This window comes from Macaca mulatta, chromosome 19, assembly GCF_049350105.2.
Source record: "Macaca mulatta isolate MMU2019108-1 chromosome 19, T2T-MMU8v2.0, whole genome shotgun sequence".
NCBI classification, from domain to species: Eukaryota; Metazoa; Chordata; class Mammalia; order Primates; family Cercopithecidae; genus Macaca; species Macaca mulatta.
The window spans coordinates 8,699,834-8,722,158 of NC_133424.1; the positions used below are offsets into that span (position 1 = coordinate 8,699,834).

General features: G+C 56.3%; 1 protein-coding gene across 6 annotated transcripts in view; it reads left to right on the forward strand.

The window, feature by feature from the left end:
- The first annotated feature begins 2,193 nt into the window (after window positions 1-2,193).
- The window catches only part of EVI5L (ecotropic viral integration site 5 like), a 33,731-nt gene continuing 13,599 nt past the window's right edge, over window positions 2,194-22,325 (forward strand). For 3 of the 6 annotated variants that reach the window (XM_077979824.1, XM_015122706.3, XM_015122708.3), the window contains exons 1-8: window positions 2,194-2,367; window positions 16,637-16,820; window positions 17,856-18,045; window positions 18,911-19,135; window positions 19,246-19,320; window positions 19,987-20,112; window positions 21,727-21,870; window positions 21,973-22,062. In XM_077979824.1, coding sequence (XP_077835950.1) covers window positions 16,684-16,820; window positions 17,856-18,045; window positions 18,911-19,135; window positions 19,246-19,320; window positions 19,987-20,112; window positions 21,727-21,870; window positions 21,973-22,062 — 987 coding nt within the window. In that variant the 5' untranslated portion in view covers window positions 2,194-2,367; window positions 16,637-16,683. The remainder of the gene's footprint in view (window positions 2,368-16,636; window positions 16,821-17,855; window positions 18,046-18,910; window positions 19,136-19,245; window positions 19,321-19,986; window positions 20,113-21,726; window positions 21,871-21,972; window positions 22,063-22,325) is intronic. The other 3 variants (XM_077979825.1, XM_015122707.3, XM_077979827.1) reach the window with 1 other exon arrangement.

Below are 22,325 nucleotides of genomic sequence, written 5' to 3' on the forward strand. Positions count from 1 at the left end.
TTTGTATTTTCAGTAGAGACGGGGTTTCACCATGTTGGCCAGGCTGGTCTCAAACTCCTGACCTCAGGTGATCCACCCCCCTCAGCCTCCCAAAGTGCTGGGATTACAGGGCCACCAGCGTGAGCCACCACGCCCAGCCTAGGGTTGTTTTTTGTTTTGTTTCGTTTTGTTTTGTTTGAGACGAAGTCTCGCTCTATCGCCAGGCTAGAGTGCAGTGGCGCGATCTCAGATCACTGCAACCTCCGCCTCCGGTTTCAAGCGATTCTGCTGCCTCAGACTCCCAAGTAGCTGGGACTAGAGGCAACCGCCACCATGCCCAGCTAATTTTTGTATTTTTGGTAGAGACAGGGTTTCACCATGTTGGCCAGGATGCTCTGGATATCTTGACCTCATGATCTGCCCACCTCAGCCTCCCAAAGTGCTGGGATTACAGGCGTGAGCCACCGCACCCGGACCCTCGGGGGGATTATTAACAGGTCCAGAACGTTGGCACATGCAAAATAGGAACAGGGAGGGAGAGGCAGAGGGAGCTGGACAGAGGCCGGGACCATGAGTGGATGTCAGTCACTGCTTGCAAGACCACACAGAGTCCCCTACTACAGAGAAGGTTGAGCTCTCAGACCTTAGGAAGTCCTGACATGCCCCTCCCTGGGTCCAGCCTTCCCTTCCCCATTCTGAATTTAGGACGTCTAGCTGGGTGAGGTGGCTCATGCCTGTAATCCCAGAACTTTGGGAGGCTGAAGTGGGAGAACCTGGCACCAGGAGTTCCCGACCAGCCTGAGCAACATATAGCAAGACCCCAGACTCTACCGAAAAAATTAGCCGGGCATGGTGTGCCCGCGTCTGTAGTCCCAGCTACTGGGGAGGTTGAGGCGGGAGGATCATTGGAGTCCAGGAGTTCGAGGCTGCAGTGAGCTATGTTCGCATCACTGTACTACAAACTGGGACACAGACTGAGATCCTGTCTCTGAAAAATAAATAAATAAAAACACTTATGACGTCACCCTCTCTGCTGTGACAAGGTCCTTCCCTGCCCCACCCCCTCCAGGGCCCATCCCTGCATTTTGGGGAGGAAATAAGTCCATTTTGCTCAGTCTTTCCCGCTGTCAGTAACTGTCCCTACGTATTCCTCTCTAGCTTGAGGGATTCTCCACCCCTCCCTTCTCTGTTAAAAGAATCACGAGCCCATTCATTTATTCATTCATCAAACGTTTATAAGGAGTTCCTACGCTGGGGACCCGGAAGATACCCGACCTAGGCCCCGCATCCCGACTGCCCGAGGATCTATCAGTCTGGGAGGATGGGGGATGGGAGGGCCTATCCCTCCCCATGATCACTGCGCTATCCGAGCTTTGATGGAGGAACACGCGGCGCTGTGAGCTTCAGAGAAGACACTTAACCTAGCCTAGAGTAAGACAGGGGGCGGGCCTGAATCTTTTATGGGACCCCCCCAATCCCAACCACCCCCTCCCCAGCACAGAACTGGACTCCTTGAGGATACGGTGCCATCACGTCCCTCTTAGTCGTCAGGATTTCTGGCCACGCCCCTTCTCAGACCCAACCCCCGAGCCCCTCCCTTCCGTGACCCCGCCCCATCTCTGGCCTAGGCCACGCCCTTCTCTTAGCCCCACCCCCATTTCATTCAACCCAGGCCTCAAATCCCACCGCCCAGGACGCCCACCAATGTCACATACCCATTGGTCAGAGAGTGTCACTTTCCCGCCCTCCTTCAGTAATATTGGTTCCCTAGGTGTCAATCTTTATAGCGCCCCCAACAGTTGCCAGGGCCCAGGTTTGGGGGCCAGATAATAATGGACGTCTTGGGACGTCTCGTTATTGGGCAGAAAGCCCGGCTCTGGGCGGGGCTTAGCGCCAAACGCTTGGCCGCGTCTGCCTGATGTTCCTGAGGGCCGCAGCCTTTCCTCAGAGACACACCCCTCTTTCCTTGCTATTGGTCTCATCAGGTGTTGATCAACAGGATTTCTCATTCCGATACGTAAAGCTCCCTGTCCTTCATCGCTTCCCTCATTTCAATTCGCTCTCTCCTCAGAGGCGGCAACCTTCTGAACGTAGCCAGGGCCCGCCTCACGGAGTGGTCACAGATTGGTCAGACGCCCCGTCACTCCTGGCTGGTGGGCGGAGCCAGAGCGCCTAGGGGCGGCGAATTGGCGGATGGGGCCTCGGGGGCGGGGCAGCGGCTCCTGTCAGCGGGTGAAATGGCAGCGGCGGAGCCGGCGGCGGCCGCGGTCCCGGGGGGCGGCTGAGGGGGCCGGGCCGGGGCTGCGGGGCGAACGGCGCGGCTGGGATCCGGCGGCGCAGCCCGGGGCGGCGAGGCTCGGCACGGCGATGGCGGCGCTTTCGGCGCAGGTAGGGCGGCGCGGGCCGGGCCTCCCCGGCGCCTGCTCAGACCGGCGGCTCCGCGATGCGGCCCGCGGGGAACCGGCAGGACCGCGACTTGGGCCGTCGTGCCCCGAAACCCGCGCTGGGAGCCTCGGCATCCCCAGCCCGGGACCCTTGGGGGACCCTGGACCCTGCCCACCCTCGTTGCCGATCCCTCCGGACCCCTCCCCGGGAGCTCCTGCGAGATCCCCCTCCCCCACTCCGTCCCCTCCCCGTGAGGACCCCGCAGGCCCAGGACCCCCGTCCACCCTTTGCAGTGACCCTCAGGACTCCTTTCCGGGAACCCCCTCAGGGCTCCCCATCCCCCCACTCCGCCGATCAGCCCCGCACAAGCCCCCCCAAGCCCAAGAACCCCAGTCCACCTTCTGCCCTGATCTCTCAGGACCCCTCCCTTCTGGACAACACTTGCCACCCCCTCCCCGCACCCCCTCACTTCACGTCCTCCTATCTTGGGCCCAGAACTGCCCCCACCTCTTCCCAGGGAGACCAGCCTCAGGGCCCTACCCGCCTCCCATACTGACCCCACAGGACCCCTCTCTGGCTTCTGTAAATCGGATTTCCTACCCCTGCCCACAGCCCTCAGCTCAGCCTGCAAGCCCATCTCCCACCCCAGCTGCCCCATGCCCAAGGGCACCCCTAAACATCACTCCCGGGCGTCCACCCAGCACACTCTGGTAGCTCCACTGATCCTGCCCCATCTGGATCCTGGCTTCCTGAAAAATCCGCCCGTGCTCAAGACCTCCCGATGGATATTCTGAACCACCCCACTCCCCATCCAGAGCCACCCATCTTTCTGAAAACCCCAAACACACACACGCGCGCACTCACACACACACACGCACACAGTGGGTCACTTAGATCCCCCAGCACACACAGAAAAACTTAAGAGCTCCAAGACAGACCCCCGGCCTGTCTGCCCCTGTCCCCACCCACTCAACACTTCTGCACTCCCCCTCAGATCCCACCTGTCCAGGCCCTCCCAGAGCCCCCGACCGCTCCCCCAGCTCAAGCAGAGACTCCAGAGACCAAGAGGTGCCTGCCGCACCCTGGGAAGCCAATCTGCCCCCCCACCAACCAAGCCAGCGCCCATACTGGGGCCCTGGAGGGTGACGGCCCCAGAATCCCCCAGCACCTGCCCCTGTGGGAACCTGTCCCAGGCCTCTGCCAAGTTATCCATCCTTCCCTGCTGTGGCCTTTCAAAAGGAAGGGCGCTCACTTTCTCTCCTACACTAGTGTCCCACAGGAACCACTGCCCGCCCCCTGATTTATGCCACCCCCTGGCGGGAAGGAAGGGGATTCCAACAGCTCCTGGCTTTGGTCCTGAAGTCTGCCCCCAGTCTCCTGACCCCATCACGCCTCCTGGCCTCAAATGGCAGAGCCAGCAGTGCAGTCCAGGTTGCTCCTCAGAGCTGGCCCCTGACAGCCCGAGTGAGTTCTCTCACCCACAACCACTGTGTTTGGCCAAAACAGAACGGCTTCTTTCTATCCCAGTATTTGAGACCCGGGTTGGGGCCTGCCAGAAGCAGGCAGCTCTTTGTTAAGGAAGCTTTTCAGAAGGGAAAAGTGTGCTGAAGAGGCTGGGGTGGAACACGAATGAGTTGTCTGCTTCGTTTTATTCCCCCTCAGCCGGGCTGTGATTGAGCTAGAGGACCCGTGTCCCTGTGTCTTTCTGTCTTATGTGGCTCTTCCCCTCCGTCCCACTGCCCTCCCCACTCCCATCTCTGGCCTCAGGGTCCAACCTGTAGGTTCCCCTGGGTTTCTGTGGTCAGCGGCAGGTGGTTTGGAAGGGATCGCAGGTGGCTTGGCCCCGGCACAGGGATGAGACGAGACAGGAGAGGAGACGCTGGTGCGACACTGTGGCCAGGACTGCAGGGGGCGAGGAGGAGCCGGGCCAGTCCAGCACCGCGCAGCCTGGGCACCGTGCGTCTGGGGTCCTTCTGACAATATAACCGTGTTTGGAAACCCTGAGATAAAAAGCCCAAGCTTCCTTGTGGATATTCACTAGCGGATTATGGACCACCCCGGGAAAGAGCTCATGCGGCTCAGTGCCTCAACTTCCCCATCCGGAAACTGGGGTGCCGGGAGAGCGGCTCAATTTTTAGAACAGAACTTGGAACTGCAGGGAGGCTAGGGTGTGGCCCTGTGTGTTCCCCGAGTGCTATGTGGAAGGGGACAATAAGGTCTCAGAGGGGAGTCCTGTGGGCTCCTGTGAATCACTGGCCACCCAGGTCCCTGCTGGGGTCTTCGTTGACACCTCGCTGGATAGTGGCCATCTTCCTAGGGCTGAACTGTATTGCAGGGGGCCAGCTCGAGTCAGAGCTGGTAGAATGAAGACGAGAGACGGTCTGTTGCAGGATTTGTGGTTATACACAGGGTCTTCCCAGGAGGAGCACGGGGAACGGGGTGGGCATGAGGGGCTGTCGGATAGCCATGCTGAGGCCCCACGTAGACCTCTGACGCCGGGTAGGAAGAGGTTTGTTCTGTCCGCTTGTTGAAGGAAGGCGTGGAGGAAAAGACTCTTGAAGGTCACGTGGTATCTCTCACGCACAGGAAACTAAACTCTATACAGCCTCCCCAGGGGGGAATTTTGTGCAGAGACAGTGGGGTAGGAAGGCTCCCGGGGAATGACTGTGAACTCTGTAGGAAACCACGAGGAGGGCTTGTCAGTGATACGAACACAGTTTTACCGGAGACTGTGTTCGTGGAGCTGCATCTTTGTGTGCTTTGAGAGGTGCAGGGGGATGAGGAGGAATGTATATTTCAATTTCCTCTTGCAGAAAAGAGATGCCAGTTGTTACAGGGAAGCCCTGGGCCTGCAGTCAGATGTTGGGGTATGAAGGAATGTGAGATATGTACAATGTGGTCCCTGCTCTGCATCTAAAACCCCTCTTGCTGGCATGCGACGGCCTCCGCCACGTGCTCAGCACCATGCCAAGCACCATTGACATATTCTCTCATTTAATCCTCCCTAAAACTCGCAGGAACCAGGATTCCAGCACGCGCCCTTGCCATCCTGGCCTGAGGCCTGCTGCGGGGAGCATAAGACAGAATTATGTACAGCAGGCTGCAATGGGAGCCTGGAAAAAAAAGCCTGATGCATCCCTGGGGTGTTGGGGAAGGCACAGCAGGGATGACGTATGGGCCAGGTCACAGGCAGGCGTGGCAGGGAAGGGTGTTCAAGGCAGCAGAAGTACTTGGACACAGGCCCAGGAGGCAGGAGCAAGTGTGCTGTGTTCAGGGAGGTGTGTCCCTGCACTTCCTTTGATGGGCGTCTTACTACAGGCCCTTGTGTCCCCAATGCCATCTGTACACTTGGCACACACGGTGGGGGGCTCCCCAGCAAAGGGGATCCCTAGTTGGGAGAACTTGGAAAGGCAGCAAGGCCGCCCTTCCCAGAGAAGACTGCAGCACACACATGCTAGCAGCTCGGGCAATAGAAGGAAGGAGGTTAATTTAGGAGAACTAACTCAGCTCATCAGGGTCAAAGAGAACTAACTCAATTCATCAGGGTCAGGGAAGAGACGTACCCTTTTGAAGGAGATTTGGAAGGCCTCATTTGCGTGACTCATCTGCACCTTCATTCATTTCTCAGCATGCCACGATGTGCTTGTGAGAGTGTTTCATTGAAATCTGAGGCCAGGCGTGGTGGCGCGCACCTGTAATCCCAGCACTTTGGGAGGCCGAGGCGGGCAGATCGCCTGAGGTCAGAAGTTTGAGACCAGCCTGGCCAACATGGTGAAACCCTGTCTCTACTAAAAATACAAAAAAAAAAAAAAAAAAAAAAAATTAGCCGGGTGTGGTGATGCATGCCTGTAGCCCCAGATCGCTTGAACCTGGGAGGCAGAGCTTGCAGTGAGCCAAGAACATGCCACTGCACTCCAGCCTGGGCAGCAGAGTGATACTCCATCTCAAAGACATAAATAAAAATTTAAAAATTAAAAAAAAAAAAGAAAAGAAAAATGAAGTGTTTGCCAGAAGGGACCCTATTATAATAGCCGAAAGTAATCTGGTCAGATTACAAGACAGAAAATATTTTTTTAGGTCAGAAAGGATTCCGCGGGTCAGAATGGTTCACCCCTCAGATTTTAGCCCAAAGGTGTGTGCTGCTGTTGCTGCTATTGTTATCAATAACGATGATTCTAGTTTTACTGTGTTTAGTCTTTAAACAGGATCACCACAGAAAGGGAGGGCCTGTTGAAGAGAGGAGGTTTATTTATCCCACAAATATGGGACGCCTGCTAGACTCTTAAGATCCAATAGTGGGCTAGACAGCCCCAGCCCCTGCCCTAGTGGAAGTTTTCATCCAGGAGAGAATAAATGTCACATGTCAGGCTTGTCCTAAGCACATGACACGTTTAAGCTCATTGATTCCTTCCAACAAAAACTTTGGGGTAGCTACTGTCATTAGCCCTGTTTTCAGATAAAGAAACTGAGGCATGCCAGGTACAGTGACTCACGCCTATAATCCTAGCACTTTGAGAGGCCGAGTCAGGGAGATAACTTGAGGCCAGGAGTTTGAGACCAACCTGGGCAACATAGTGAGACTCTCTCTCTGCAGAAATAATAATAATAATAACAAAATTAGCTGGACATAGTGGCAGACGTCTGCAGTCCCAGCTACTTGGGAGGCTGAGGCAGGAGGATCACTTGCGCTCAGGAGTTGGAGGCTGCAGTTGGCTATGATTGTACCAGTATACTGAAGCCTGGGTGACAGAACAAGACCCTGTCTCTAAAAATAAAATAAAAATAAAAATTAAAAAATTGAGGCAAAATACATCATACCCAAGGTCACAAAGATAGAAAGAGGTGGAGGAGGCCAGGAGCGGTGGCTCACGCCTGTAATCCCAGCACTTTGGGAGGCTGAGGCGGGTGGATCACCTGAGGTCAGAAGTTCGAGACCAGCTTGGTCAACACGGTGAAACCCCGTCTCTACTAAAAATACAAAACTTAGCCATGTATGGTGGCAGACGTCTGTAATCCCAGCTACTCAGGAGGCTGAGGCAGGAGAATTGTTTGAACCTAGGAGGCAGAGCCTGCAGTGAGCTAAGATCGTGCTACCGTACTCCAGCCTGGGTGACAGAGGGAGACTTGGTTTCAAAAACAAAACAAAAGAAGAAAAAGAAAAGAAAGGGGTAGAGGAGGGATTTGAACCCAGGCTGCAAGCTCTGAAGTTCTCACCTGGAGCCAAGAGATCTGGGATAACAACCTACACTCCAAGACCAGGGATATGGAAACTTCCAGAACCATGTGGAGGAGCAGCTAGACTGGGCGCAAGAAGAGATCAGGCAGGGACCTCTGAATTCCAGCCGCTGTTCTTGTTATCCAAGGGGCAGCTCGCCTGTCAGTTGTCCACCCACCCCTTGCCAAGGAAGAGAGGACCTAAGGTGCTAGGTTGGGCCATCTCCCCAGAGGTCAAAGCCAGCCAGGACAGCAGCAGTCTGTCAGGCTGGACAAATCGGGATCACGTGGCATCTTGGGCTTTAGATTCAGAAATGAGTCTGTGTCCCTGGTAATTATTAGATGAGGAGGAATCAGAAATGGGGGGCAGGGCTGGGCACGGTGGCTCACACCTGTAATCTCAGCACTTTGGGAGGCGGGCGGATAACCTGAGGTCAGGAGTTCGAGACCAGCCTGCCCAACATAACGAAACCTTGTCTCTACTAAAAATACAAAAATTAACCAGGGTGGTGGCATATACCTGTAATCCCAGCTACTCAGGTGGCTGAGGCAGGAGAAGTGCTTGAACCCAGGAGACGGAGGTTGCAGTGAGCCGAGATTGTACCACTGCACTCCGGCCTGGGCAACAGAGCAAGACTCTGTCTCAGAAAAGAAAAAAAGAAGGAAATGGGGGTAGGGGAGAAAGGGAAACAACATTGAAAGGAAACTCAGGGTCTTCATTGCTGTCTCTGAAAATGCCACAGACTGAAAGATGCATCATATGCACTCGCCCTCTCTCCCTGTTGAAAAATACCGACTGTTTTCACCAAGTAACCCCTGCACTTGGGGTGTTACATACGTGTATCATTCCCAAAGCAAAAGAATACAGAGAGAGCTGCAGCACACAGGTGGATTTAGGGCAAAGGCTGTACAGTCAGAAATCCAAGTTCAAATCCTTCTTCCTCTACAGCCTACTCAGGGGACTCTCTGTGCCATATGGTACTTGTATGTTAAAGCTGTCGTTGGCTTTTCTGCTTACACTGTACAGAAATTTCTATTTTTATTTTTTTTTCATTTTTTTTAGACAGAGTCTCTCACTCTGTCATCCAGGCTGGAGTGCAGTGGCGCAATTTCAGCCCACCGCAACCTCTGCCTCCTGGGTTCAAGCGATCCTCCTGCCTCAGCCTCCAGAGTAGCTGGGATTATAGCCATGCGCCACTATGCCCATCTAATTTTTTTTAGAGATGGGGTTTCACCATGTTGGCCAGGCTGGTCTCAAACTCCTGACCTCAAGTGATCTGTCCCCCTCAGCCTCCCAAAGTGCTGGGATTACAGGCGTGAGCCACCATGCCCAGCCTTTATTATTATTTTTAAAATAGACTTGGGCTGAGGCAGGAGGATCCCCTGTGGCCAGGAGTTCAAGACCAGCCTGGGCAACAGAGCGAGACCCCTGTCTCAAAAATAAAATAAAATGCCTGAGGGATATGGAAAGTTTCATCTTCATTCATTCAACAAACGTTTGTTGAGCATGTGTGGAATGCCAGATTGTGCATTAGGGACTTGGAATAGAGAATTAAGAAGAGAGGCTTTTGCCCTCGAATTGTGCATGACCATAGGGCAGGCAGGCAGGCAGGTATAGAAATAATTGCCATAGACTGTGCATTGGGCTTGGGTGTAGGTGGGGGGTGGATGTCTTCAGGGAGGGAGAGGGGAGAAGTGAGCCAGGATGCTGGAAGAACGGAGGTTGACAGAGAAGGTTTCACAGAAAGAATGGCCAAACCAGCTGGGCACAGTCCCAGCACTTTGAGGAGCCGAGGCGGGAAGATTACTTGAGCCTAGGAGGTCAAGGCTGTAGTGAACAGTGAGCTATGATCATACCGCTGCACTCCAGCCTTGGAAACAGAGCAAGACTCTGTCTCAAAAGAAAAAAAAAAAAGACAGCAGCTTCCAGCCTGGAGAGCAGAGGCCAGTTGGGAGTGAGGTGTGGGGTGTGGGTGGTAGGCTTGGCTGAACTCTAGAACATGAGAAGGCAGCAGGAGAACACCCAGGCCTGGCCAGAGTGGGTGGGTGGAGGTGGCAGGTGGCACCAGGGACCCAGATAGATGTACCCGCAGTAGGACAAGGGGCTGCTTCTGTCACGAAAGGGTTGAATTTGAAGAGCATCTCCGCATAGGGGGCCGGAGGGTCTTTCTAAAATGCAAACCTAGGCCACGCGCAGTGGCTCATGCCTGTAATCCCAGCACTTTGAGAGGCCCAGGCGAGTGAATCCCCTGAGGTCAGGAGTTCAAGACTAGCCTGGCCAACATGGTGAAATCCTGTCTGTACTAAAAATATAAAATTAGCCAGGCATGGTGGCGCATGCCTGTAATCCCAGCTACTCGGGAGGCTGAGGCAGGAGAATCACTTGAACCTGGGAGGTAGAGGTTGCGGTGAACTGAGATCTTGCCATTGTACTCCAGCCTGGGCAACAAGCAAAACTCCATCTCAAAAAAAAAAAAAAAAAAATTCAGCCGGGCGCGGTGGCTCACGCCTGTAACCCCAGCACTTTGGGAGGCCAAGGCGGGCGGATCACAAGGTCAGGAGATTGAGACCACGGTGAAACCCCGTCTCTACTAAAAATACAAAAAATTAGCCGGGCGCGGTGGCGGGTGCCTGTAGTCCCAGCTACTCAGGAGGCTGAGGCAGGAGAATGGCGTGAACCTGGGAGATGGAGCTCGCAGTGAGCCGAGATTGCCCCACTGCACTCCAGCCTGGGAGACAGAGCAAGACTCCGTCTCAAAAAAAAAAAAAAAAAAATTCACCCCATTACAGCTTACAGTTTGGTGGCATTTATTCCAATTGTGTTGTGCAACCATCACCACTATCGAATCCCGGAGCATTTCTATCACCCCAAAAAGAAACCTGTACCTACAAGCAGTTTCTTCCCGTTCCTCCCTCCCCCTGGCCCCTGCTGACCACAAATCCACTTTCTGTCTCCATGGATTGGCCTATTCTGGACATTCCGTATAAAGGGAGCCACACAGTGTGTGGGCTTTTGTGTCTGGCGTCTCTCACTGAGCACCTTGTTTTCAAGGTTCATCCACGCTGTGGCCTGTCTCGGTGCTTCACTCCTTTTCATGGCTGAGTAATATTCCACTGTCTGGGTGGACCATGTTTTTTTGATCCATTCACCTGTTGATGGACATTTGGATTGTTTCTGCTTTTTGGCTGTTGTGAATAATGCTGCTGTGAACAGATGTTTGCCATTCTCTTACATTGAGCCCTAGGAGTGGATTTGCCGAGTGGCATGGTGACAGTGTGTTTAAGTCTTTTTTTTTTTTTTTTTTTTTTTCTGAGACAGAGTCTTGCTCTGTCGCCCAGGCTGGAGTGCAGTGGCCGGATCTCAGCTCACTGCAAGCTCTGCCTCCCGGGTTTACGCCATTCTCCCGCCTCAGCCTCCCAAGTAGCTGGGACTGCAGGCGCCTGCCACCTTGCCCGGCTAGTTTTTTGTATTTTTTTTAGTAGAGACGGGGTTTCACCGTGTTAGCCAGGATGGTCTCAATCTCCTGACCTTGTGATCCGCCCGTCTCGGCCTCCCAAAGTGCTGGGATTACAGGCTTGAGCCACCGTGCCCGGCCGTGTTTAAGTCTTTGAGGAACCGCCTGACTGTTCTCCATCCTACCGTGTTGTTTACTGCAAGCGTTTATCTAAATCTGTGAAGGAGGGTCTGGGTGATTGTTTCTTGCTCTCGTCCCCGGACACTCCAAGAGGGCAGGTGTGATTCCTGCCCCAGTGGGGCAAACACAGAACATGGAATGGGGGGTGGGCCAGGGGCTGATGGAGCTGTTCTGGCAACTTTGGCAACTTTGGCCAGTTCTTGAGAGAAAGGAAAAGCTGGTGACATACCTTTGGTCATTTAAGCCCCAAGAATGAGGTCCCCAAGGGCATCAAGACCAAGGCCAAGGAGGGACTCGGGGAGGAAGAGATGCCACATGGGAGACTGAGAAGTCCTGGCCAGAGAGGCAGGAGGGAAGCCAGGAGCCCAGTCCTCATCAGCCAGGTGGGAGGGGGCTTAGGGAAGGAGGAAGCGTGCCCAGAAGTGCCCCCCGAGAGGGAAAGTGAAAGGGAAGTCGAAGATGCCCAGCATTCCAGCACTTTCCATCCCCACGCCCCCCACAACCCCCGAGCACAGCCCCTTTCCAGTGCTCTGGCCTGGCTCAGCTTCCTCAGCTGTGGGTGGCCCTGTGGAGGTGTGGCTGGAGTGGGTGCTGGCAGGGACAGGGTCCAGGACCCCCCTTCAGATGGCTGAGGAGCAGTTGAGGTGAAGCATTGAAATTAACGACATGGAGAGGCTGCGACCCCAGACCCAGAGGCCAGTGGGTGGGTTGCCAAGGTCTGTGCCCATTCAGCATGGGGAGATGGAGATGGGACCTCCCCTGCCTCACTCCCCGCCACGTCTCCTGCCTAGACAGTGGCCGGCCCTCAGGTGGCCCTCAGTCAGCACCAGGAAGGAGTGATTGAGGGTCAGCGAGGGTCATGGCACCGTGGGAGAGGTGCAGGGCCGCCCACAGAGTTAGGACAGCAGCCCGCCTCCACCCCAAACCCACTCTGTTCCCAGGGGCCAAGGGCTGCTCCGCGCAGGAAGTGTGTGTGAGCGCATGTGTGTAGATGGGTGGGAATGTGTGTGTGCCTGAGTGTGGGTTCGTGTGAGAGTGTGTGTCAATGAGTATGTTTTGTGTTGAGAAGTGTGAAAGAGTATGTGTGTATGCCTGAGTGTGTGAGTGTATGTCATGTGCATGTGTATGAGGTGTGTACTGTGTGTGTGAATGTGCATGGGTGTGTGTGTTGAGTGTGTGCATGTATACGTCCGAGTGTGTGAATGTGCATAGATGTGTGTGTATCCAGGTGTGTGCATGTGTACATGTGTGTGTGAATGTGCATGGGTATGTAACAAGTGTGTGCGTGTATGAGAATGTGTGAATCTGTGTGTATGTATCAGATGTGTGCATGTGTGTGAAAATGTGTGAATGTGTGTATCAAGTGTGTGCGTGTGTGTGTGAATTGCGTGGGGTGTATCTTGTGTGTGAATTATGTGGGTGTGTGTATCAAGTGTAGGTATGTGTGTGTCAATGTGAATGGGTGTGTATCAAGTGTGTGCATGTGTGTGAAAATGTGTGGATGTGTGTGGTGTGTATCAAGTGTGTGCATGGATGTGTGTGTGAATCATGTATCGTGTGTGTGTGGATATGCATGGGTATGTGTGTACTGAATGTGTGCATGTTTGTGTGAAGGTACATGGATGTGTGTGTATCCATGTATGTGCAAATATGCATGATCATGTGTATCAAGTGTGTGCATGTGTGTGTGAATGTATATAGTTGTGTGTGTATCCAAGTGTGTTCGTGTGTGAGCGTGTGTGTGTGGATGTGCATGGATATGTGTGTATTGAGTGTGTGCGCGTGTGTGAAGGCACCGTGTGTGTGTACCCGAGTGTGTGTGCACACAAATATGCATGAGCATGTGTGTATCAAGTGTGTGCGTGTGTGTGAAGGTGTATAGGTGTATGTGTATCTGAGTATGTGTGTTTGAATGTGCACAGGTATGTGTGTATTGCACACAGGTATGTGTGCATATATGTGTGTGAAGGTACTGGGTGTGTGTATCCGCATGTGTGCATATGTGTAAATGTGTGACTATGGATGAGCATGTGTGTCAAATGTGTGCGTGTGTGTGTATAGGTGTGTGAGCATGTGTGTGAGAGAATAGGCATGGGTTTGTGTGTCAAGTGTGTGCATGTGTGTGTGTATAGGTGTGTGTGAGAGATAGGCATGGGTGTGTGTCGAGTGTGTGCATGTGTGTGTATAGGTGTGTGAGTGTGTGAGAATAGGCATGGGTGTGTGTGTCATGTGTGCATGTGTGTAGGTGTGTGAGTGTGTGTGTGAGAATAGTCATGGGTGTGTGTCGAGTGTGTGCATGTGTGTGTATAGGTGTGTGTGTGAGAATAGGCATGGGTGTGTGTGTCGAGTGTGTGCATGTGTGTGTATAGGTGTGTGTGTGAGAATAGGCATGGGTGTGTGTGTCGAGTGTGTGCATGTGTGTGTATAGGTGTGTGAGTGTGTGTGTGAGAATAGGCATGGGTGTGTGTGTCGAGTGTGTCCGTGTGTGTGTATAGGTGTGTGAGCGTGTGTGAGAATAGGCATGGGTGTGTGTCGAGTGTGTCCGTGTGTGTGTATAGGTGTGTGAGTGTGAGAGAATAGGCATGGGTGTGTGTGTTGAATGTGTGCATGTGTGTGTGTATAGATGTGTGAGCGTGTGTGAGAATAGGCATGGATGTGTGTATCCGAGTGTGTGCATGTGTATGTGTGAGAGTTTCTATGTGAGTGGGGGTGGGTGTGAATGTATGTACATGCGTGAGGGAGTGAGGGTGGCTGTGAAGAGTGCATGTGTGTTGTGCATGCACACACGCTTCAGAAGGATGGTTTCCACTGAGAGAGTCTGGGGATGAGTGGAGAGAAAGTTCCGGTGGGATCAGAAGGTTCCTGCCTCTCAGACTGCAAGTTTCAGCCCTGCGTATTTAATACATTTCACTTCCTGTATGAAATACACACACATTCCTGATAAATAGCTGAACAACCTCTGCTAGTGGACGGCTCTGGGATTTGGGGATTTTTTAAATCAGAAACTGAGGCTCAGCCAGGCGCGGTGGTTCACGTCTGTAATCCCAGCACTTTGGGAGGCGGAGGTGGACAGATTACGAGGTCAGGAGTTCGAGACCAGCCTGACCAACATGGTGAAACCCTGTCTCTACTAAAAATAGAAAAATTAGCTGGGCGTGGTGGCACGTGCCTGTAATCAAGCAGGAGAATCGCGTGAACCCGGGAGGCAGAGGTTGCAGTATACCGAGATTGTGCCATTGCACTCCAGCCTAGGCGACAGAGCAAGACTCCGTCTCAAAAAAAGAAAGAAAAGAAACCGAGGCTCTGGCAGAGATTGGGTGGGATTGATGCCCTGAGCTTGGGTTTCCTCGGTTCTGAAGCTCTCACTGCTCCCCAACTCCATCTGTGGTTCTGAAGCTCCAGCCTCGCCTCCACCACCTCCTCCCCATTCTCACTGCTCTGAAGCTGCCCTCCCAGCCCCGCCCCCAACCCGAGAGGTTCTTCTCATCAGCACTTCTTGTCCACAGCCCCCGTCTCTGTCCTGGCAGACTTTGACTCTGTGGGAGGCCCCAAAGTGGCCCCCACTGTCCTGTCTGAGGAATGATTAACTCCTGGTTAGGTGGTGCCCAGCAGCTTGGTCTTTAGGGCAGGTGGCTCCGGCCCACTTGGCAATGAGACAGTTCCTTCTGCTCCCCAAAATCCAAAACCCTCAGCACCCGGCAGACTAGGGGAACACTTGAGGGCCCAAGGTAGAGCCAGCGGCCCTGGGGAGCCGCAGAGGCCTGGAGAAGGCGGGTTCTTGGTCCTCATGCAGTGAAAAAAGAATGGCGCGCCTCCCCCAACCCCATCCCAGGAGGACTGCGGTGGCCGGGGTCAAGTCCACCCAACCCGTGGGCCCTCAGGGCTTGGTTGGGGGCTGAGTTTGGGCTGTGGAAGGTACCCAGCGACCCAGTGGTAGCCAGGCAGGTATAGAGGGGTCTGCTGTGGTCCCGCCACTGTCCCCCTGCCGCCTGGGGGTCCAGATATCCCCACTCCAAGGACCCAATGAGGCCCCTTCTGTAGGTGGAGCTGTCAGCCAGGTCAGATGGGGCTAAGTAGCACACGGCGGACTCCTGCTACAGAGCGTGCCGGGCAGTGGGCGGGCATGAGGGGCCATGCAAATAAAGAGGTGGGAACAGGGTTTCCTTCCTGCCGCCAGGACCCTAGGTATCCCCATCATCCCAGATGCTGGAGGCTAGCCTGGGCTCGCCAGGAAGAAGCATGAAGGAACACCATCCCCAGCCGCTGCCTCCACTCCCATAGCCGTCCCTTTCCCCTAGGGCCCCCTGCTAGGGGTCCCCTGGCCATCAGTCCCCACACAGGCCACAGCAGAACCCAGGAGCCCTGGCCTCAGGATGGACAGTGACAGCCAATGTCCATGGGACTGTCGCTGAGTGTCAGGCTCTGTTCTGACCATGGTATATGCAGTCACATGCTCAGTTTCCACAGCCACCCTTGAGGCTAGGTCCCGTATGATCTCAGTGTACGGAGGCTCAGAGACACCAAGTGACTGGCCCAAGGTCACACAGCTGGTGGAGGGGAGCCATGCTTCAGACACAGATCCATTTGAGCCCAGGGCCTTTGTTTTTGACACGGCATTGATCTGCCTCCTCCAGGCTGGCAGAAGGCAAGAGGTCAGTGTCCTTCAAGCCCCTAGAAGGGTCGGGCCAGATGACACGGCAAAAGGATAGGAGAGATGTGCATGGGACTCGCCTGGCACGTGGCAGGCAAAGATCTGGATACCGATCGGAGCCCACGGCTCTGGCTCCGTGTCTGCCAGGGCACAGATTCCCAGCACTCTGCCACGTCCCTGGCTTCCCAGCCCAAGGGGAGTCGACTCTTCCGGCCGTTGGCAGCACCAGACAATTAACAGTTGAGAGTAATTGCTCTTGGCCGTGCCAGCAGCCCACTTTGGTTGATGAGATGGGGAGAGTCAGACACTGATGTGGGACTCCCAGGGCAGGCCGCGAAGGGGACGGGGACCAAGCTGTTAGGAAGGGCTGGCAAAACAGGGGCTCCTGCACCCCGAGGTCCCAGCAGGGTCCGTGGAGCCCCGAGTGACAGGGAGCCTCCGCTCTGGGCCCTGCTCCAGCCTTAGGGGTGTCGAGTTGAGCCTTGGCCTGCATTCCCAGGGACAGCAGGACAGCTCACGTCCTGGCAACAGTCCTCCCGTCTCCATCCAGACGTCCGGCCTGATGAGACAGACAGGGATCCCAATCACCAGGGTCTGAAACAGAAGGGGCAGCATGGCTGTCAGCTGGGCTGGAGCACATGGGGATGAGGGGTGCACGGACTGGGGTGGACCAGAGGTAGGAAGCCCAGGGTGAGGAAATGTCCCGAGAGTGGGCAGGCAGGATGGAATGGGCAGCCACCCAATGCCGACCATGCGTGTCTCTGGCCCCCAGACAGAGCTGTGAACCAACCCCGCTCACGGCTAACAAGCCCACCCACCATGGCGAGCCCCACTCTGAGCCCCGACTCCTCATCCCAGGAGGCCCTGTCGGCCCCCACCTGCTCCCCGACCTCTGACTCCGAGAACCTTAGCCCCGATGAGCTGGAGCTGCTGGCCAAGCTCGAAGAGCAGAACCGGTGAGTTGGGGACTTGGGGATGGGGTGGAATCTTGGGGTGCAGCCTGGGCCCCCACAGGAGTTCCCAGGTGCCCTCACATTCAGAGCCAGTCCCAGTGTGTGCAAGGTGACAGCCACCTCCAGATGCTGGACCAGGGACACCTCCTTTCATGCCCCCAACCCTGGCTGAACATACATGTCCCCACCCCATTCAGATGAGACCGAGGGTTTAGGAGGTCAAGTGAATCTGTGGATCCCCCGTGGTTGATGGAGCCAGGACTGGAGGGAAAGTTGAGCTTGGCCTTCCTGCTTTCCTCCTCTGGCCCCACCCCCGTTTAAAATGCAGGTTTTAGGCTGGACGTGGTGGCTCACACCACCCAACACTTTGGGAGGCCGAGGCAGGCGGATCACCTGAGGTCAGGAGTTTGAGACCAGCCTGGCCAACATGGTGAAATCCTGTCTCCACTGAAAACACAAAAATTAGCCAGGCGTGGTGGTGTGTGCCTGTAATCCCAGCTACTTGTGAGGCTGAGGCAGGAGAATCACTTGAACCCGGGAGGCAGAGGCTACAGTGAGCCGAGATTGTGCCACTGCACTCCAGTCTGGGCAAAAGCGAAACTCTGTCTCAAAAAAAAGGGGGTGCTGAGGGCAGTGGCTCACACCTGTAATCCCAGCAGTTTAGGAGGCTGAGGCAGGCGGATCACCTGAGGTCAGGAGTTTGAGACCAGCCTGACCAACATGGTGAAACCCTATATCTACTAAAAACACAAAGTTAGCCGGGTGTGGTGGCATGCACCTGGAATCCCAGCTACTCGGGAGGCTGAGGCAGGAGAATTGCTTGAACCAGGAGGCAGAGGTTTCAGTGAGCTGAGATCGCACAACTGCACTCCAGCTTGGACAACAGAGTGAGATTCTATCTCAAAAAAAAGAAAAAAAACACAGGAGGGACCCAATCCCTGGTATCCTCTGAGACCCCCAGGAGGATGGGTTGGGTTCCCCAAGGATCCCTGTCCCTAGGGAGTCACTGGTGCCCCTCCGCTGGCCCTTCCTGTCCAGGCTCCTGGAGGCCGACTCTAAGTCCATGCGCTCCATGAATGGCTCGCGGCGGAACAGTGGCTCCTCACTGGTGTCCAGCTCCTCGGCCTCCTCCAACCTGAGCCACCTGGAGGAGGACACGTGGATCCTGTGGGGCCGGATCGCCAATGAGTGGGAGGAGTGGCGGCGCAGGAAGGAGAAGCTGCTCAAGGTGGGGGACGGCCAGGCAAGCGGGGCAGGGCCGACGGCGTGAGCGGGTGGTGTGGTCACTCAGCCACCGGGCAGCGCCAGGGTCTGTGGGGCCTCAGCCTGGGCACAGTGGCAGCAGTGGAGATGTGCAGGCACTTTCAGAGTGTCCTGCCAGGGCACAGGGACAGGAGAGAGTGAGTGAGGGTGGTGCTGGACAGGCCCTGCACCTCAGGTGCCCATGTGCTTGCTGCCCTGTAGTGCCCACGAAGAATGGGGGCACAGTGGCTCACGACTGTAATCCCAGTACGTTGGGAGGTTGAGGCAGGTGGATCACCTGAGGTCAGGAGTTGAAGACCAGCCTGGCCAACGTGGCGAAACCCCGTCTCTACTAAAAATACAAAAAATTAGCCGGGCGTGGTGGTGGGCACCTGTAATCCCAGCTACTTGGGAGGCTAAGGCAGGAGAATCACTTGAACCTGGGAGGAAAGAGGTAACAGTGAGCCAAGATCACGCCACTGCACTCCAGCCTGGGCAACAGAGTGAGACTCCATCTCAAAAAAAAAAAAAAAAAAAAAGGTTTAAAAACTAGCCAGGCATGGTGGTGCACACCTGTAGTCCCAGCTACTCAGGAAGCTGAGGCAGGAGGATCGCTTGAGCCCAGGAGTTCAAGGCTGCAGTGAGCTATGTTCACACCAGTGCACTCCAGCCTGGGTGACAGAGTAAGACCCTGTCTCTAAAAAAAGGGGGTAAAAAAAAGGATTGGGGACCATGAGTTCTGTGCCATACTCGAGGCCTGAACGAGCCACGCCTGAGGAGCCGGGCTGGGTGGCCACGGGGAGGCTGCACTGAGACCGAGTCCAGCCCCGGCTTCCCACTCCCGTGGCCAGGAGCTGATCCGCAAGGGCATCCCACACCACTTCCGGGCCATCGTGTGGCAGCTCCTATGCAGCGCCACGGACATGCCAGTCAAGAACCAGTACTCTGAGCTGCTAAAGATGTCCTCGCCGTGCGAGAAGCTGATCCGCAGGGACATTGCCCGCACCTACCCAGAACACGAGTTCTTCAAGGGCCAGGACAGCCTGGGCCAGGAGGTCCTCTTCAATGTCATGAAGGTGAGGCCCAGGGCTCCCCACTCCCTCAGTCCCAAAGGAAGGAGCAGTTCCCCAGTTCACCGGCTGTGCTGGACGGCGGGACCCTGCCCTGAGGACTCGCTCTCTTCCAGGCATACTCGCTGGTGGACCGGGAGGTGGGCTACTGCCAGGGAAGCGCCTTCATCGTGGGCCTGCTCCTCATGCAGGTAGGTTGCTGGGGGGTGGCTGAGATCCTGCCAGACAACAGCCCACGCTGGGCTTGGCCTCCAAGAGATGAACAGAAGTGGCGTGTCCTCCCCCCAGCGTCCTGCTGGGGCAGATCCTCCCTCTCTATCCACACCCGTGATCTCTGCCAATCCCCAGGCCAAGGCCCAGTGAGTGGCACCTGTCTGGTTGGGTCCTGTCTGCCGTGCCATCCAGGACAGAGACAGGGTTTGGAGGGACAGGCTGTCTCTCTCTGCCGCCTCTCAGGGTTGGACAGGAACCTCAGACTGGGGACTTAGGCCATCCAGCGTGGTGTTTATGGGCCTTGGGGCTCTCCTCCAGAGAAACTGGGGGGCTTAGGACAGGGAGAGAGGACGCAGCTGGGAGTGGACAGGAGGTGTCCTAACCAGGTGGGTGCTGGCAGTGGCCAGCCCTGGGTTCAAGTCCAGCTCCCCTGTTTCCCGCCAAGTGGCCCTTGACAGGTGACCTCAGCCTCAGGTTTTCCATCAGTAAAACAGCCAGTGGGGACACAGGGACCAGCAGTGTGTTGTGAGGATCTAGGGAGCCAGATACCAACGTGGACACAGGCCCCTTACCCCAGGGCACTGATGAGCAGCGAGACGCTCCTCCCCACTGCCCTGAGCCCTCCCACCTGCCCATCCCCCCAGATGCCCGAAGAGGAGGCCTTCTGTGTGTTCGTGCGGCTGATGCAGGAGTACCGGCTGCGGGAGCTCTTCAAGCCCAGCATGGCTGAGCTTGGGCTCTGCATCTATCAGTTCGAGTACATGCTGCAGGTGAGCAGGGCCACAGGTGGGCAGGGCTGCAGGAGGGCAGGGCCACAGGTGAGCAGGGCCATAGGTGGGCAGGGCCGCAGGTGAGCAGGGTCAGAGGTGGGCAGGGCCGCAGGGGAGCAGGGCCACAGGTGGGCAGGGCTGCAGGAGGGCAGGGCCACAGGTGAGCAGGGCCATAGGTGGGCAGGGCCGCAGGTGAGCAGGGTCAGATGTGGGCAGGGCCGCAGGGGAGCAGGGCCACAGGTGGGCAGGGCTGCAGGAGGGCAGGGCCACAGATGAGCAGGGCTGCAGGAGGGCAAGGCCACAAGTGGGCAGGGCCACAGATGAGTAGGGCCACAGATGAGCAGGGCCACAGGTGGGCAGGGCCACAGGTGGGCAGGGTCACGGGGGAGCAGAACTACAGGAGGGCAGGGCTGGCACCCTGGGCCGTACCCGGGCATCTCTTGGACTGAAAATTCTAAGCTGTGAAATCACACCTGGATGTTCCAACTCCAAAAGGCACTCCTCTCCCCATGCCTCACTGCCCTGAAGGATGCTTGGAGGGACAGGAGGGCCGCCACTGAAGGGGGGCTCCCAGGGCTGCTGAGGCAGAGGGGTGGGGCAGGCTCACATCGGGCAGAGCCGCGGCCACCTCCCTGTCTGCTCCAGAGTGTGGTGGAAGGAGGGAGAGTGTTGTCTGCCTGCCTGATTACCAGAGAGCCACAGACGTCTGTTTATAAATAGCAGCCCCCGCAGGGCCTGCTCCTGGCTGGCAGACAGAGCCGCCAAGGCTGTGCGCGGACATATACACATCCGCGTGCACACACACACACCGGCCTGCCTCCGCTGCCATGGCAGGTGGGGCTGTGCAGTCATCCCTGGATGTGACAGCCCCACTCCCTGGGCCTGGAGCATGGGCAGTGCTGTAGCCTAAGGGGACCTGGTAGTGCCACATGCAGGAGGCCTGGGCTGCAGAGAAGGTGCCACCCCACCCCAGGCTGGGTAGCAGAGCCCAACCACAGCCAAGCTTGCAAACTCAGGGTGCAGAGAGCCCCCAGCACTGGGAGGAAGCCCGGGATCCTAATGCCTTCTCCAGCCTCAGTTTCCCCAGCCATCTGCCACTCTCCGGCAGTCTAGAGTTCAGGCCAATCCAACACAGCTTGCACAAAGCTTTATGCTGGGGGCCGAGGGAAGTACAGCGACTGGCAGTTCATGTAACAAGGTGAGGGGGAGCTCCCCCCAGGGCCAGGGGCTTTCACCTGCCCATGCTCCACCTCTGGCTCTCAGGGTGTCTGTGAGGAGTGATCCAACTCCCCCAGCCTCAGACACACCCTCTCAGGCTGTCGTGAGGACCCCATGAGCTGCCACAAGCTCATTGCCTACCCAGGGTGGGCCCCCAACACACACAGGCGGCTGCAGCTCTTGCCATCCCTGCTTGTCCCCACCCCATGCTGCTCAAAGCTCTGGGGTGCTTCGGCCTCCCCCAGACAGATTGCTGAGGGCACACCAGGAAGGGAGCCTCGGGCTGCCCAGCACAGGTCCAGGAAGGCTCCCTGGAGGCAGGGACACTGAGGCCCAGCACCCCCCGGTGGGAGGGTGTCCCCCTCACTGTGCCCACCTGGCCTCCCACCCCTGCAGGAGCAGCTCCCAGACCTCAACACCCACTTCCGCTCCCAAAGCTTCCACACATCCATGTACGCCTCCTCCTGGTTCCTCACACTGTTCCTGACCACCTTCCCACTCCCCGTCGCCACCCGGGTCTTCGACATCTTCATGTATGAGGTGAGGACCGACGGTGCCTGGGGAGGGAAAGAGCCCCTTGGGGGTGGCTGGAACAGGAGCCTCCCTGCCCTCCTCCTCCCACTGCCTTTGCTGCCTTTGCAGGGGCTGGAGATCGTGTTCCGAGTGGGCCTCGCCCTGCTGCAGGTGAACCAGGCGGAGCTGATGCAGCTGGACATGGAGGGGATGTCCCAGGTGGGCCAGGAGGGCCAGGGCCGGCGGGGCTGCCCCCATCCAGGGGCTCCGAGTCACAGGATGCCCTCGCAAGTGACAGAGAGGGCCTGGCTTCGAGGGTGGAAGGTGGCGTGCCTGACCTCCCTGATCTGTTTCCATCCACTCTGTTCCCCTGAGGTCTCCCTGAGGAGGCTGAGCCCTGGGAGCCCCACTGCCCACCTCCTGCCCCAACCCTGCAGGTTCCCCGAAGCCTGATGGCAGATCATGAGTCTGGCTGACCATGA